Below are 17,660 nucleotides of genomic sequence, written 5' to 3'. Positions count from 1 at the left end.
CCTTGCCAGACATTTTGTGGGGGTGCTTTGATCAAACTTAGGTCCTCACGCTTATGTGGCAAGCATTTTACCAATTGATTATCTCCCCAGCTTCTAGCGAGTAAATCATGAAAATGATTGTAGACCCTGAAATAGTATCAGTGAACATTTCGTCTGTTAATATTAAAATTCATTAGTGAACCTTGTATTTAACTATATCTTTTACCCATATATGGTGCTATATTATTGTATACTTGGTATTTCAAAAACGATTAGTGTATAGAATTATACAGATCTTCTCATGTTAACACATTTTATTCTGCAGTATATTTAAAAATCACATTCTTTAATTATAACCCTCTATCTTGTTGGGAGTCTTTAAATATTATCAATCTGTTAAGCTTGTGGTGGTTGGTAAAGTTTCCTCAAATTCAATTTTTACTTGAAAGCTTGAATTTTATGACTAGTAATAAATACTGTCAGTTTTGTTGAATGACAAGCTTACTTTGTTCATTTTTAAGAAAATATCTACCAAATACCCACATTTGATTAGTCATGGTTTGTCTGTCATTCTTTCAAGTGAAATGATGTTTATGAAATTTGCAGCCACCAGCTCTCAACTCTGATGATCTCATATGTGCTTTTATTCAAGATTGTTGTATTTATTACTTTATTCATCATACTCAATATCCAGGTAGACAAATGCACCTTATGTACTTCCCATTTTGTCACATAGAATACACAAAAGCTGTGTCTTTAGGTTTGAGATTTAATAAAACCAGTACTGCAGCAGGGCATTCTTAGCTGAGCTGTATTTTGAAATGTGTAGTGTTGAGTAATGATGCAGCCGTAACACGTTATTACTGCTTTGATCTGGGTTGAGATGCCAGCGGTTTTCCCTGCCATTGCTTCTGCAGTATGAAGGAGAACAGGAGTGTCATGGTGTTTTGACTTTTCAGATGAGAAAACAGGAAGGCCTCACTGAGTACAGAGCTGAGGAGGTGATGAGTGAAAGATAGCACAGGAAAATGCAGGCCGAGGGCCTGTGGAGGGCGTGTGAATCTTCTGTGTCTGATGCCAGTAATAAAGCCAGAGGGACTGGAGAAAAGTGGGTCAGCGTGCGAGAAGTCAGTGGACTGTTGGGGTGAGTGAGAGGGGCAGACCTTCCCAGGTCTTGCAGGTTTTGCTTCTGAAAACTCTGTGCATGCATATTACTTTGTCTTATGAAAATGCAAATTCTGATCAACAGGGACAGTCTTGGGATTCTACATTTCTAACAAGTTACCAGGTAATGCCTTAGATCACAGCCCTTTAAAAATAGCAGTTGTAGACAGTTACAGAGAGTTCATTTTTATTCTTAGTGATCAGAAATCATCGGAGATAATTCAGCAAAATGACAAGTATTGATTATGTTTAACATGATCAGCTACAAATGTAATAATTGCAACATGTTTATAATCTGAAATCCAAAGACTCTAGAGGCCAGTGTTAGAATTCAGTGTGTTCGAGAGTTTAGAAAGGGTGTGTGCGTGTGTGTGTGTGTGTGTGTGTGTGTGTGTGTGTGTGTGTGTGTACTGTATCCCCAGCAGCATCTGAAGCATTAGTCTTTAGTCACACATTAATAATCACATATAAGTAAAACTGATTAACAGTCACTTTTAATGGGGAAAATAAAGACTATTCTCAACAGTCTTTAACCACCAATCAGTATCACATCAGACAAGTGTTGGCTGCCAAATGAATTGTGTAAAAATGCTTTCACTTTGCAGAACACTGGGATTTTATAATTGAGAACACATGGATTCTTTGTTGTGATTACATTTCCAGTCCCTCGTGTGTTTGCCCTTGAGGAACTCCTTTAGGACAGCCAGCTCATTACATGGTTGTTATAGGTGCTGTTAGATGGACACATCTGTCAGCCTTTTTGGGACGCCATATTCCAGATCCATGATGCCTGCTTCTCTTCAAAGAAAGAAAAACAAGCACCTATCAATTTGGAACATAAACTCTGCTTTCCAGAGACTTTTTACATTTTGATACACTGTACTATCATGTGAGGAAAGTATAGCTAATTAAAATGTGCTGGGAATTTTATTGTACTTTGGTATGGCTAGCATTTCCTTAGAATTATTCAGCTCTGGTCATTTGTGGTTGACAAATCTGACTTTGGTTTCTTCTTTACTTTGTTCCATATTGGACTCTGCAACTTGTAATTTAAAGCAAGCTTCTCTGTAGTTTTCAGTGGCTACTTTACTCTGCTAGTGACGTTGTGGCTTTCTCTGAGAAGTCTAATGAAACACAATGCATGTAGGAGTTACTGCAAGGCAAGGAATGCTGTGACCTTCCCTCAGCTCAGTGACCATGATGTTATGTAGTATCAGGGTCCTTTACTCTCATTCCCCATGGACTCTCATGTCAGGGTTAGTACATCTGCTTTCTGAGCAGCTGGCCTCTCAGGATACTTGAAAATAGTGCTGTAAGGAAGACTTTGGAAAAGGTTGTTTGGAGGCTTGATTGACTCAGAACGTACAGTGTGTTGTTTCACACTTGGGTCCCTAGTGTGATGGTAGACTATTTTCTTCTAGGAGGACCGCTGCTGCAGAACTACGTTGAAGTATACAAGTAAGGGGTGGGAATTATTTGTCCACAGTCTGAAAGAAAGAATGTGCGTACTCTGCTGAAAGAGGGAGGTTGAGACAACTGGATTAAAATCTTTAGATGGCTGAGTAGGAGGAGCATCAGCAAATGTATAATTCATTTTAGTTGGTTATTTTCTAGGAAAAAACCTTTGTATTTATAAAAAGTCATAGTTTTTGTCCACTTGACATGAACCTAGACAAAAAGAAGGAATCTCAGCTGAAGAACTTCCTCCATCAGAATGGCCTGTGAGTGTGGCTGTGCGGCATTTTCTTGACTAATTGATGTAAGAGAGCCCAGCCCATGGTGCAGAGTGCCACTCTGGGAATGTGGAACTGAGCTGTGCAAGCCAAGAGAATTGAGCCAGCGAGTGACGATCCTTCATGGTCTGCTTCAGCTCCTGCTTTGAACTCCTGTCCTGCCTTCCTTTAGTGATGGATTATGACTTAAAAGCCAACTAAAACCTTTCTTCCCAAGTTGCTTTTGGTAATGTTTTTATCACAGTAACAGGGAAGCAGGCTAGGGCAATAGCAATACTGAAAGCAGTGTTCACTGGGTTACATTTCTAATACCTAGAATCTGTAGTGCTGTGTAGATCATAAAGTCTAAGCAGTGCTTGGAAAATGTATTCATCAGATGTATTTTTATTGTGGTAATAAATAAAATATGCTATACTTTAAAAGTTGAATTATAAGAAATTAATTAAAATTAATTTTCTGCACTTTAGTTTTAGACATGTGAAATGCAGAGTAGACGTTATACTATTGCCATTGATGGATGAGTTTGCATGTTGTGTTTTCTGGGGTAGACAAGTTCAGGAAGTGTTTCATTTTATTAAAAGTAGAATGCTTTGCTCGCCCAGTAGAGTTCGTATGGCAGCCTGTTGGGAATATTGAGATACTAGAGAGCCTTGGCAGTTGAGTCTCTTCTTGAAGTGTCCTTTGGAAACTGTGGGCAAGCAAGTCTGAGGACTTCTTGTAAAAGTGTCAGCATGCTAGGGCAAACATTAGAAATCAACAAATATTTTAGGGAGAAAGTCTCAGAGATATGAGTTGTATCTAGAAAAAAATGACACCCTTCCCTTTTCATTGGTTGAGATGTAAGTTAGAGCTTCTTGCTTCCAAGAATGTATTGGAAAGCTTGCATAAGCAGAAGGATTTTGTTTGTGAAGTCTGTTGGCTAGCTCTGCCAAGCTGGGGAGAGGAAGATTTGCTTAGGTCTTGAATCTAAGGCCAAGCTGCAATTGTAAAAAGCAAAGTTTCCAAGTTGGCTTTGGTCACATTTGGGAGGAGGCTTTGTTGGGCTGGGCTGTGGCTACTGGTGAGGAGCTGAGCAGAGTGTTTAAAATACTTGTTTCTGGAGATCTTTGACAAGGTTATGTCTGAGCATGGTAGTTGTGCCATCTCAGATCCCCTCACCCCTTCTATCCAACATATCAACACTTGTGGGTACTATTTCCTGAAGAATTAAAAATAATCACTTTGGGGGTTAATTTATAGTTTTTTTTCTGTTGCAGTTGGACCATGGCATCAATTTTCAAGTTGGAACAATTTCAAATGATTTAGTTACTTATTTTTTTATTTTTGAAATTAATTCTTCTTTCCCTTTCTCCAAGTCCTCCCATGTACCTTCCTTGCCCCTTTCAAACTCACAGCCTTTTTCCTTAATTGTTGTTACATGCATATGTGTACATACATATATTTCTAACTATATGACCTTGTCTGTATTATGTTAATTGAATGTATGTTTTCAGGACTGACCATTTGTTATTGGATAACCAATTCACCAATTGTTGTGTTCTTCTCTGGGGAAGACTATTTCTCCCACTCTCAGCATTTCTTAGTTGCCTGTCCTTCATTATGTAGAGTTGAGGCCTTCTGAGTCCCCATCTAGTCTCTGACCTCCTATTGTGTTCTGTCCTCTGGGTCCCCACCCCCCATTGTCCCTGTTTCCTGCCATCCAAATTAGCATATCTCTGGATGTTGTCCTTGTTCAGCTCATGTTTAGGCTGTCCTGTCAGTGACACTTCATAGGGATAGTTCTTTTTGTTTGTTTTATGGATATGTTTTTATTCACATTTCAAATGTTATCCCCTTTCCTGGTTTCCTGCCCATAAACTCCCTATCCTCTCCCTCCTCCCCCTGCTTTGCAATTTTATGAGATCCCATTTGTCCATTCTTGATCTTAGAGAATGGTGTTTTGTTCAGGAAAATTTCCCCAGTGCCCATGTGTTGAGGCTTTTCCCCACATTTTCTTCTATTAGTTTGAGTGTATTTGGTTTTATGTGGAGTTTTATGTTGATGTACCTTGGACTTGAGCTTTATACAGGGTGAATAAGAATGGATCATTCATAAGGGAAATTGGTCTGAAGTTTTCTTTCTTTGTTGGGTCTTTGTGTGGTTGAAGTATAAGCGTAATTGTGGCTTCATAGAAGGAATTGGGTAGTGTTCCTTCTGTTTCTATTTTTTGGAATAGTTTGGAGAGTACTGGTATTAGGTCTTGCATGGAGGTCTCATAGAATTCTGCACTAAACCCATCTTGTCCTGGGCTTTTTTGGTTGGGAGACTTTTTTTTTAAATTTATTTATTATATATAAGTACACTGTAGCTGTCTTCAGACACCAGAAGAGGGCATCAGTTCTCAGTATTGATAGTTGTGAGCCACGATGTGGTTGCTGGGATTTGAACTCAGGACCTCAGGAAAAGTAGGCAGTGCTCTTGACCACTGAACCATCTCTCTAGCCCCGTTTGGGAGACTTTTAATGACAGCTTCTATTTCTTTAGGAGTTATGGGACTGTTTAGATTGTTTATCCAATCCTGATTTAACATTGGTACCTGATATCTTTCTAAAAATTGTCCATTTCCTCCAGATTTTCAAGTTTTGTTCAGTATAGGCTTTTGTAGTAGGATCTGATGATTTTTTTAAATTTCCTCAGATTCTGTTGTTATGTCTCCCTTTTCATTTTTCTTTTCTTTTTAAAGATTATTTATTTTATATATGTGAGTTCACTGTTGCTGTCTTCAAACATGCTGGAAGAAGGTATCAGATCTCCTTACAGATGGTTGTGAACCACCATGTGGTTGCTGGGAATTGAACTCAGGACCTCTGGAAGAGCAGTCAGTGCTCTTAACCGCTGAGCCATCTCTCCAGCCCCTTCACTTTTCACTTTGTTGATTTGGATACTCTCTGGGCCCTCTGGTTAGACTGGCTAAGAGTTTATCTATCTTGTTGATTTTCTCAAAGAACTAGCATCTAGTCTTGTTGATTCTTTGTATAGTTCTTTTTGTTTTTACTTGGTTGATTTCAGCTCTGAGTTTGATTATTTCCTGCCATCTACTCCTCTTTGGTGTATTTGCTACTTTTTGTTGTAGAGCTTTTAGGTGTGCTGTCAAGCAGCTAGTGTATGGTCCAGTTCCTTTTTGGAGGCCCTCAGAGCTATGAGTTTTCCTCTTAGCACTGCTTTCATTGTGTCTCATAAGTTTGGGTATGCTGTGATTTCGTTTTCATTAAATTCTAAAAAGTCATTAATTTCTTTCTTTATTTCTTCCTTGACCAAGTTGTCATTGAGTAGAGTGTTGTTCAGCTTCCATATGTATGTGGGCTTTCTGTAGTTTTTGTTATTGAAAACCAGCCTTATTCCATGGTGATGTGATAAGATGCATGCAATTATTTCAGTCTTCATGTATCTGTTGAGGCCTGTTTTGTGACAGATTATATGGTCAGTTTTGGAGAAGGTACCCTGAAGTGCTGAGAAGAAGGCATATTCTTTTGTTTCAGGATGAAATGTTCCATAGATATCTGTTAAATCCAGTTGGTTCATAACTTCTGTTAGTTTCTCTGTGTCTCTGTTTAGTTTCTCTTTCCATGATCCGTCCATTGATGAGAGTGAGGTGTTGAAGTCTCCCATTATTATTTTGTGAGGTGCAATGTATGCTTTGAGGTTTACTAAGGTTTCTTTTATGAATGTAGGTGCCTTTGCACTTGGAGCATAGATATTCAGAATTGAGAGTTCATTTTGGTGGATTTTTCCTTTGATGAATATGAAGTGTCCTTATCTTTTTTCATAACTTTTGGTTGAAAGTTGATTTTATTTGATACTAGAATGGCTACTCCAGCTTGTTTCTTGGGACCATTTGCTTGGAAAATTGTTTTCCAACTTTTTACTCTGAAGTATTGTCTGTCTTTGTCATTGAGGTGTGTTTCCTGTATACAGTAAAATGCTGGGTATTACATATTCAGTCTGTTAGTCTATGTCTTTTTATTGGAGAATTGAGTCCATTAATGTTTAGAGATATTAAGGACCAATGACTGTTGTTTCCTGTTATTTTTGTTGTTAGAAGTGGAATTATGTTGTGTGGCTATCTTTTTTTGGGTTAGTTGAAAGAAGATTACTTTCTTGCTTTTTTTTAGGGTGTAATTTCCTTCCTTGTGTTGGAGTTTCCCATCTATTATCCTTTGTAGGACTGGATTTGTGGAAAGATATTGTGTAAATTTGATTTTGTCATGGAATATTTTGGTTTCTCCATCTATGTTAATTGAGAGTTTTGCTGGATATAGTAGCCTGGACTGGCATTTGTGTTCTCTGAGGGTCTGTATGATATCTGCCCAGGATCTTCTAGCTTTCATAGTCTCTGTTGAGAAGTCTGGTGTAAATCTGATAGGTCTGCCTTTATATGTTACTTGACCTTTTTTCCTTACTGCTTTTAATATTCTTTGTTTTGTGCATTTGACATTTTGACTATTATGTGTAGATTGTGAAGAATCCCAACTTAAAGCGCCAAAAAATATCTTTGTCATTCTGACTGGGTAAGATGAATTTTTTTTCCCCCCTTCGGAGCTGAGGACCGAACCCAGGGCCTTGCGCTTACGAGGCAAGTGCTCTACAACTGAGCTAAATACCCAACCCTGTTGAATTCTTAAAGTTATATAACTTGTATTTCCTTAATGACTAGAAATAATGAACATTTTTGAGGTATTTTTTAGTTTGTGTGTGTGTGTGTGTGTGTATGTGTGTGTGTGTATATATTTTAAACTTCTTTTGAGAACTCAAAAGTCTCAGATGAGTAGATAGATTATCCACTTAGTTTGTTTCCTTGGTATTTGAATTTGTTTCTATGTGTTTCTATGTTCTGGATTTTCATCTTCCTTTAGATATATAGCTAGCAGAAATTCTCTCCAATTTGTGGGCTTCTTCTCTACTCTGTTGATTGTTTCTTTTGTTGTTTAGAAGCTTTTGGGTTTTTTGTTTTGTTTTGTTTTTTGAGACAGGGTTTCTCTGTGGAGGCCTGGGTATTCTGGAACTAACTCTTTCTGTAGACCGGGCTGGCCTCAAACTCACAGATATCCACCTGTCTCTGCCTTCTGAGTTCTGGAATCAAATACATGTGCCATCATGACCTGCTTTGTTTGGATTTTTAATGGGATTTATGAAATCCTACTTGTCAGTTGTTGGCTTTATCGGTTTGACTACTTCTGACATTGAATTAACTGACCGGATTTAACCGTGACTTTGCGGGCCCAATTTTAATTATTTTAGTTGAAATAATCAGCTTCTAGGAAAAATGTACAGTTAAGATGTTGAATATGTAGAAATTTAGTAAAGCTCAATTTTGAATGCTTTCTTGCTAGCTTTAAATTGTATATACTATTAAAATTCTTTTACTTACTGTGAATTGATTTCCAGGAAACTGCTTGTAAAGGTTTATTTTCCTGTGACTCTCTCAAGCACTAACAGTAACGCATTTGGTATTTATTGTTGGAATGCTCTTGTTTTAAATGCTTAGTTTATTATAACACAGTTTTGTGTTCATGTCATTATTTTTGCCATGTCTGGATACTGTGTAGACAGAGTGACAGTGAGCAGGGCTCATCATCCTCCAGATACTGTGTAGACAGAGTGACGGTGGGCAGGGGTCCTCCTCATCAGTGCCTTGCCAGTTTAGATTAAAACAGTGCAGGGAAGAAATGCTTTTTAAAACAAACAAACAAACAAACAAACAAACAAAAAAAAATGGAGTTAGGGTCTTCTGTATCCCAGGCCAATCTTGAAATCTTTGTGTATCTGAGATAGGCCTTGAACTTTTGACCTTTCTGAATATGCCTTTTGAGTGCTGGATTTATGGTTTCTGTGGTGATGGGGGTGTAGAACCAGGCCCTGTGCACACCAGAGTCTACAATCTGAGCTACATCCCCAGCTGTAAATATTATTACAGAAGTCAAAATTAATTGTTTTAAAATCAGAAGCACCTTGAGTAAATATGTTTAAAGTGTTCGTGAATCATTAGTATAAACTATTTAAAATTGAATGTCATCTTTTAAAGAATATCTTCTGTATGGATTAAAAGTTGTTTGGCTTGGATCTTTGAAAAGAACAACGTAACTTCAGCATTCCAGTTTGCTCTGCAGGGACCACTCACCCTTTCTAATGGGAAGTTTAGCAAGTTTATCCTCATAAACCAAAACCAAAGAGTAAGACAGAATGCACTGGTACGCAGAGCTGGATTTGATAAAAAGAGTGAGGTAGTTGAAGCGAATTTTCTTTCATATTCAGCCATCTTTAACAACATCTGTCAATGTTGTTAAAAGATATATTAACACTAGATACAAACAGGGTCTATTTGGAAAAAGTATAAAGATTTGATCATATACTGTTTTAATCTCAAAGAATCAGGACATTAGGATATTTATAAATAGAGTCCTGCCAACCACTAAATAAATAAGCACTTTTGAAAAATGTCTCTTAAGAGACCATAGTTACTATTATAAAATATCAAAAGAATTACCCTAGCTGTTTTACTGTGGATTTAAAAAATCTCTGCCTATCGGCACAGGTAATATCTTGAAATATTTCACTTAAAATATTTTTGTTTTGTTTTGTTTTTGTTTTTTTTTTTTTTTTTTTTTTTTTTTCGGAGCTGGGGCCTGAACCCAGGGCCTTGCGCTTGCTAGGCAAGCGCTCTACCACTGAGATAAATCCCCAGCCCCTCACTTAAAATATTTTTAAGGGAAAAATGGGTATCCTAAAATATTTGAATGCACCAAAAAAAAAAAAAAAAAAAAAGACAATATGGCAGATTCCATGCAACAAAAAAATGTAACACTAAGTCCTATAAAAATGTTTACCTTTAGGTTTAAAAAATTCCATGTGGATTTTTTAAATTCACCGTTCTAGGAGCTAGTCAAAATCAGGGAGAAATTTAAGAATCTATTTTCTTCTATACCAAATGCTTGACATGTGCGGTCTTATATTAGGAAGTAGAAGATTACAGAAGAAAGGCAGAGCTTTCCTATGTGTAAGTTCATTACAGAACTGTGTGCTCTTCTGAACCTCACAGTGGGAGTGCCTGCGGATGTGTGTTCATTCAGGAGGCTTTGCCAAGGCCCACATGGGCTTTGTTAAAGGCCGGTTTGCCTGATCCGTTTCCATGTTTTCCTGATCCTCCAAATAGTTAAATCTGTACAGTTTGGTTTAAAAACTTAAAATAATGTATGTGATTCGCTCGTTGTTAGTTAGTGATGTAAGTGTTTGCCGTGGCCATTTCGATGTCTTCTGAGAAATACTGTTTAAGACTGTCACTTAGTTTCAGAATTGGGTCATGTGGGTTTTGGCTGTTGAGTTTTTGGAGCTCCTTACATATTCTGAATATGTCGAGTTTGCCTTGTTTTGGGAGACAGAATCTAGCCATGTGGTCTAGGCGAGCCTTGACATCATAATCCTCTTACCTTGCCTCCCAGAGTGTTGCAATTATTGACATGAGCCACCATGCTTAGCTTCTGCATGTTAATTCTTTGCCAGGCATATGGTTTATAAATGTTTCTTCTGTTCTGTAGACTGTCTCCTATTTCCCTCATGCTTGTTGCCTATAATTTTAAAAACGTGCTACTGCCTTTTCTGGGAGCTCGGCCTGCACTCAGACCTCTCCCAGTTCCATTTGCTCCATGTGACTTAGCCCAGGATTGATCATAACCATCCCCCAATCCAGGAAAACCAAGAGCTGCAGTCTGGGCTCCACTGGCTCCCACTTGACTTCTCTTTTGTTCCTCCCAGCTAGCTTCGCCTTGCAGCCGGCCTTTCTTTCTCTCTGCCACCTATGCTCTGTGGATGAAAAATACTCACACAGCTTTATTAATTTACCCTAGATGCCTAGAACATATGAAACTCAAGACGAATGATCAAAATGTGAATGCTTCACTCCTTCTTTAAAAGGGGAACAAGAATACCCTTGGCAGGGAATAGAGAGGCAAAGATTAAAACAGAGACTGAAGGAACACCCATTCAGAGCCTGCCCCATATGTGGCCCATACATATACAGCCACCCAATTAGACAAGATGGATGAAGCAAAGAAGTGCAGGCAGACAGGAGCCGGATGTAGATCTCTGAGATACACAGCCAGAATACAGCAAATACAGAGGCGAATGCCAGCAGCAAACCACTGAACTGAGAACAGGACCCCCATTGAAGGAATCAGAGAAAGAACTGGAAGAGCTTGAAGGGGCTCGAGACCCCATATGTACAACAATGCCAAGCAACCAGAGCTTCCAGGGACTAAGCCACTACCTAAAGACTATACATGAACTGACCCTGGACTCTGACCTCATAGGTAGCAATGAATATCCTAGTAAGAGCACCAGTGGAAGGGGAAGCCCTGGGTCCTGCTAAGACTGAACCCCCAGTGAACGTGATTGTTGGGGGGAGGGAGGCAAGGGGGTAGGATGGGGAGGGGAACACCCATAAAGAAGGGGAGGGGGGAGGGGGATGTTTGCCCGGAAACCGGGAAAGGGAATAACACTCGAAATGTATATAAGAAATACTCAAGTTAAAAAAAAAAAAAAAAAAAAAAAAAAAAAAGAACATGCCAGAGAGCACAATTGCTGGGCACAGAGTCTCCTGTCCTAAACTTACTAGTTAGCCTGTATCAGCTAGCTCCCATTAAGCTCCTCGGTGCTACCCACAGTGGAGGCTGCAGGCCCTAGCTGCCCTAAGGTCTTACATGATGGCTGCTTTCTACTCAGTCCAATGCATGACAGCAAAAAAAAAGCCCCCTTTCTTGCCCTACAGCTCCTTTTTCCTCCTGGGACCCAGGGAAGTCCCACCTGCACCATTTGCCCAGCAACAGGTCCCACCTTCTTTTTGACCAAATCAAGAACCAATTAGGGGACCAGACCTTACTATCAGCACCTCCCCCTACACATGCTTGTCACCTACACCATGCCAGGGCTATGTTAAAAAGCTGTTCATGAGTCCTGTGTTGTCTGGTTCTCATTCCCAGTTGTGCTCTAATGATGGGAGTCTGGGTAGATTTTCTGATGAAATCAAAGAGATGCCAAGAGCTTTTATGACACCCATGCTTATCGGAATCTACTGCTTATTAGTTCTTGATAATTCTATTTCAATTACCTACTGCTCTGTGCTAACAGAATACAGGGTTTCCAACCTTCTGTCCCCATTAGTTTTTTTTTTAATATGTTCTTATCAGGTGGAAGGTCTCTTACCTTACTTTACCATGTTCCCTTAATACATTGAAGAAATGGTGGTTTAGAATAATCATTTTCAGAGTGCAACCTAGGGACCCTGAAATTCTCACAAAATCAACAATATTTTTCATGATAATTCTAAGACATCTAGCCTTTCTCAAGTAGTTGAATCTTTGAGCAGTTACATGGATGCTGCAGTGTGACTGACCATTGGTATAGGTAGGGATGTCTAGATTCTTATAGCCAGGATCAATACTAAATGATTTGCTAAGTGTTTAACAGATTTGCTTTCTTTTTAGAATTTTTTTTTCTTTTTTAAGTTAAATTTACACTTTGGCAATTTCTTACCCATATGTAGTACACTGATCATATAGCCTTATCCTATTTTTCCACCTTTCACTCTCCCTCCTCTTCTTTCTGCAAGACTTCCTCCCACTTTGACCAGTTTTTGTTTTTGTGTTGTGACTCACTGAATTCAGGGCCTTCAACATGAGTATGGGTGTGATTGTGTCCATGGCGGACCATGGGGACTCACCAGTGGCCACATCGCTTAAGACAATGAACTCTTTACTTCCACTATCCAATAGCAGTAAATTGTTCTCCAAGGATGACCAGTTCTTGTTTTGAAAATAACAGTCATAAAATATTAATATGTAATAACCTTATTATCTATCATTATCGTGTATAATGATGGGCACATCTTACACAGCACATGGTGTCAGTCAGAGGACAACTTCCCTTTAAACCACCAGACAGGGTTTCTCTGTGTACCCCTGGCTGTCCTAGAATTAACTTTGTAGACCAGGGTAGCTTTGAACTCAGAGATCCACCTGCCTCTGCCTCCAAGTGCTGGGACTAAAGGCTTGTGCCACCACCTCTACCTAGAAGACATTTTAGGATTCTGTTCTCTCCTTCCACTGTGAGTTCTGGGGATCAGACTCATGATGTTGTCACACTTGCTTGGCAAATACTTTTACTTGCTGAGTCTGAGTTTATTACTTTTAAATGAACTGAAAAATACTATCAGAATTTCTGTTTTAATTTTTTATCTGATGAATACCATTACTCATAGTTGGATACCCCTAATTCAAAATCCTACAAATCCAACAGTTTTGAGTACTGACTTGATGCCAGACATGAAAATTTGCATACCTGATCTCAGATGACAGACTGTAGTCAAAGCAGATGCTATAAACATGTAAAATTGCCTTTAGTTTGTGTGTGAAGTACACATGAAATATCATGACGTTGTGTTTAGACTTTTCTCATCCCCAAGATACACCTTACTCTGTGTGTGTCCGTGTCCCATGTGTGACAGGATCTGAAATCTGAAGTACTATGAATATCCCCAGCATTTGGGATAATGGATCAACTGAAATCAACAGATACTAATAGCTTTTTAGAATGCAGATTCTGAAGCCAGTGAGATTGACAGGCATGCATTATAAGGCTTAAACTATTTTAGGGAACAGGCTAACAGAGAAATGGAGTCTCCCAATTGGAGTTGTTTAGCTTAACTTCTAGCTATTGGCATGTTTGTCACGTTCAGCCAGCTTTTGTCTGTCTACAGCCCCACCACTTTCCACCTCCAGTCCTAGGGGTGGAGTCCAGGCCTTCATGCATGCTAGGCAAGTGCTCCTGTACAGAATGATGCCCTTTGCTTTTGATTATTATGAGTAATATTTCAATGACAATGTATACTAGTATTATTTAAACATTATTGAGTTTAACAGTAAGCGAGAAATACAGAAATGGTCTTCAAAGAGAAGCAGACAGAACCGGCACACTGCCACATAAACCGAGCAGACTCCTTTGCGTGTACTCAGGGTTACAGCTAGTAAATAATCCAGCCTCCCCCTGCATGTGTGTCCTCCAGGACTGAACCCCAAGAGGCCTCTTTAATCTTAGAGTTCCTCTTCCAGATCCCAGAGAGATTGGTGCTGTTTAACAGAACGTAGTCCATGGTGTATACATAATGGTCAGAGGACAACTTTCAGAAGTCAATTCTTTCTATACCATGTGGACTCCATGAATCAAAGGATATCAGGTTATCAGGCCTGGTGACACTGAACAGCTACACCATATTGTCCTTGTTTGTTTGCTATTATTTGCCAGAATTGAAGCCCAACTTTGCTCTGTTGGTTGATAGCTACTGTATGACTCTGATAGGCTAGGATGCTGTCAGACCAGGACCAGGACCACAGCAGTGACAGCAGTGAATTCAGAAGTGCAAGTATCTGGTTCACTCATTTCCTTAACAATGTAGTGTGGCAGGAGCCTGAGGTCAGGCTGTGTTAGAGCTTTCCCACCTAATAAGCATGGCAGTCTTCACTGGAGCTCACAATTACCATTTTCAATTAATATTTCTTTTTTACTTAAGATGTTTTATTTTATTATTAATTAAATTTATTTTTTGAAGTTAAAATATAATTACATAAATTAATCCTTCTTTTTTTTTTTTTTCTTTTTTTCGGAGCTGGGGACCGAACCCAGGGCCTTGCGCTCTAAATTAATCCTTCTTAAAGACCAGTTTTCTTTAGGAGTCTATACCTCTTATTCCTGGGACTTGATACAGGGCTTTTGTGTGACATACCTTTTAATTTTGAATTTCAGAAATCTTTTTTTTTTTTTGAGACAGGGTCTTTGTGTAATCTTGGCTGTCCTGGAACTTGCTCTGTAGACTATGCTGGCCTAGAATTCAGAGATCCTTCTGCAAGTGCAGGGGTCAAAGGTGTGGACCACCCACTACCATTGATGGAGGTATTATCTTTTGCTTCCTATATAAGAGTTTAGAGTTCCCCCAAAAATGCTCTCCCTGACTTTAGCAATAATTCTGTAGATGAAGAGCTTGTATAACAGGTTGGAGGGGTTCACTCTCTCTGAGGCACTGGTAAACATTGGGAACTCTTAGGCTGGGAACAGGTGGACTCCTCCTCAGCCAGAAGGCAGGCAGTGATTGGTGGAGTATAGGACTTCTGGTTGGTTGTTATGAAAGAGCAGTGGAACTGGAAGCTTATTGTGATTGGCATAATTACAATCCTTCATTTCCATGCCACTAGGCCTTCCTGTCTCTATTGAGGTTGCATTCTGAATCATCCTCAATCAAACCTTCAGACCTGCTCACTGGTACTCAAAGGGGAAGCCCAACGAAAGGAGAAGTCTTGAGTGGTCTTTTCTTGTGTGATTGTGATCCTGGTGGTTGGTAAGGCAGGCTTCGGTGCTGACAAGAGGAGGGGGAGGGGAATGATTGTAGCAGTGCTGACAGCTGTAACAGCAGCTGTTGCAACAGGAACTTGACTGAAAAATCCAGAGAGCAGAAACTGTAGGGAGCTGAGGCAGTTGAGAAAAGGAGGGCTACTGAAGAAGATGGGGTTGTGAAGAGATAAGGATGAGAAGCTTAGAATTCCCTGGTGGCTTAGAATTCCAGGGAGCTACCAAGACAGAAGGGGACCTACAAGCTAGAACGTAAACCCCTGTAGTAGCTGAGAGTTACTCGGGGCTTGAGAGCCACACTACAGGCCATTTCCACCTCTGTCAGTGGTAGCTTTGAGCCAGTGTGCTGGATCACTAGCAGATAAAGCCTAGAGCAGTCACCTTTCCCCTCTTCTAATTCCAAGTGCAGTGTAGGCATAGTGCTCTCAGATGACTGACTATCACGGTCTCTTAATTCATGAAGGACCCACCAGCACCCAGCACCCACTGAATTAACCTGTACACTTGCCATTATGATTTGCTCCATGGGAAGGATACAAATTAAGTTCAGCCCAGAGAGAAGAAATACTTGAAGCAGGTGCAGGACAAATACTGAAGTGGGGCTTCTGCTGCCCCCCGTCCTGAGTGAGGACATGCTCTTCCTTCATTTCTGAATGACAGTTTAGGGAGTGCTTCCACCCAGAAGAGAAGCTCTTTCTATATAGTTACTCAGAAACTTATGGCACACACATATCACCTTGTGTCTGGTCAACTGGTTCCGTCCAAAAGCTGCAGCCTCAATTGTATTGCTATTCTCTGGGCATCCCAGGGAAACCCAGATTATTTCCTGGGAGCTAAAGGGGAAAGCTGTACTTCTCAGTGACCTTGGCAATAGTTCTGTAAATTGAAGAGTCTGTAAAAACAGGTTAGAAGGATCCTAGGGCACTGGGACAGAGGTGAAGTAAGCACTTGTAAGCACTGTGAACAACTTTAGAGGACTGCGTATTTGCAGCCAGAATGGGAAGGGGGGACACCTCCTCAGTAATTTGGCAAGGTGTCATTTGTGAAATAGAGAGTTTCTGGTTGGTGTTGTGCCAGTCCTGTGACTGGTAGAACTGGAGACTACGTTGTGATGGCACAGATGCCATCCTTTACTTGCATGACGCATGCCCTGCTAGCTCCAAAGCTAGGCTACTGAGTTCCCTTTTAAGTCAGCCACAGAAGGGGCTCCGTCTGGTTTTGTGCCCACTCTCTTTTCTGTCCCACATGGCATCTTGCACATGGTAGATTACTTGTATGGTTCAGAGTTCAGAGTACAGCAAGGAGGCTCAGATGTGGACTCAGGTGGCTAGTGTTGTGTCAACTTGACAGAGGCTAGTGTCATCAAGAAAATGCCTCCATAAGGTCAGGCTGTAGTCGAGAAGGTAGAAAAATTGCATTTAATTAGTTTGATGTGGATGGTGGTGTGGTGGTCCTGGTTTCTATAGGAAAGTTGCTGAGCAAGCAATTAGGAGCAAGCTAACAAGTAGCACTACTCCATGGCCTCTGTGTCAGCTTGCTCTTCTGATTCCTTCCCAGTTTGAGTTCCTGTGTTGGTTCCCCTAAACAGACTGTGACTCAGAATATGTAAGCCACATAAACCCTTTCTTCCCCAAGTTGCTTTTGGTTGTGGTGTTTCATCACAGTAATAGTAGCCCTAAGACATTGTACTATGAGTGTCAAGATAGTGAATTTATATTCTGCTGTTAGAAGCACTCAGGTGAGTGACTACACATCATATTCCTAAAGACTGACTGACAAAATAGCAATGTTTATGTATTGTTAATGAAGAGTTAGAAGCAGGATTTTCTTAGTATTGAAAAATGCAAATGAATTCATTCAAGCAAAGTTAATATAATTAATCCCCACAGCATATGTTCATATTGTCAGGTTCAAAGGAAACTCCAACTCCCCAAACCCCAAAAGTCAGTCCAAATACCCAGAAATGATCTCAACCTGGACTATAAGAAGATATCTAGGGTTAGATGAAAGCCATCATTCCTCAGGAACTTGTGAAACTGGTTCCCATTTATCAAAAAGAGTGATTTCCCTTACCTCTGACTGAAGGGACATATGATTATTACCTGTGGCTCCTATCAGCATATCAGAGCCCATGCTGACCTCTAGTCTCCTCAGCATCTCAAGTGCCAGTCTCAAAGTCCATGCTAGCCTCACCTCCTCCCCTAAACTCCTTTCAGCTCCCTGGCTCCCATTCCCACAGCTGGTCCTACTCTTGTTGCTGTGTCCCCCACGCCTGCTTTTCCCAATGTTTTCTCTGTTCTCTGTTCCCTGCTGGTCTCTCTCTTGCAGAAAACCTTGGTTATGTTCCGTCTACTT

General features: G+C 40.0%; 1 protein-coding gene across 4 annotated transcripts in view; it reads left to right on the top strand.

Annotated features, from left to right (window-relative positions):
* Positions 1 to 17,660, top strand: part of Chn1 (chimerin 1) — a 166,712-nt gene that overhangs the window by 33,420 nt on the left and 115,632 nt on the right. The window contains exon 1 of one of the 4 annotated variants that reach the window (XM_006234386.5): positions 839 to 1,123. The exons of the other annotated variants lie outside the window; for them this stretch is intronic. Within the exon in view, the coding sequence (XP_006234448.1) occupies positions 1,054 to 1,123 (70 nt within the window). The 5' untranslated portion in view covers positions 839 to 1,053. Of the gene's footprint in view, positions 1 to 838; positions 1,124 to 17,660 lie in introns of those variants that run through there. 4 annotated transcript variants of the gene reach the window in all.

The sequence above is a fragment of the Rattus norvegicus genome, chromosome 3 (genome assembly GCF_036323735.1).
Source record: "Rattus norvegicus strain BN/NHsdMcwi chromosome 3, GRCr8, whole genome shotgun sequence".
Classification (NCBI taxonomy): Eukaryota; Metazoa; Chordata; class Mammalia; order Rodentia; family Muridae; genus Rattus; species Rattus norvegicus.
This window is presented reverse-complemented; position numbering and strand designations above follow the sequence as displayed.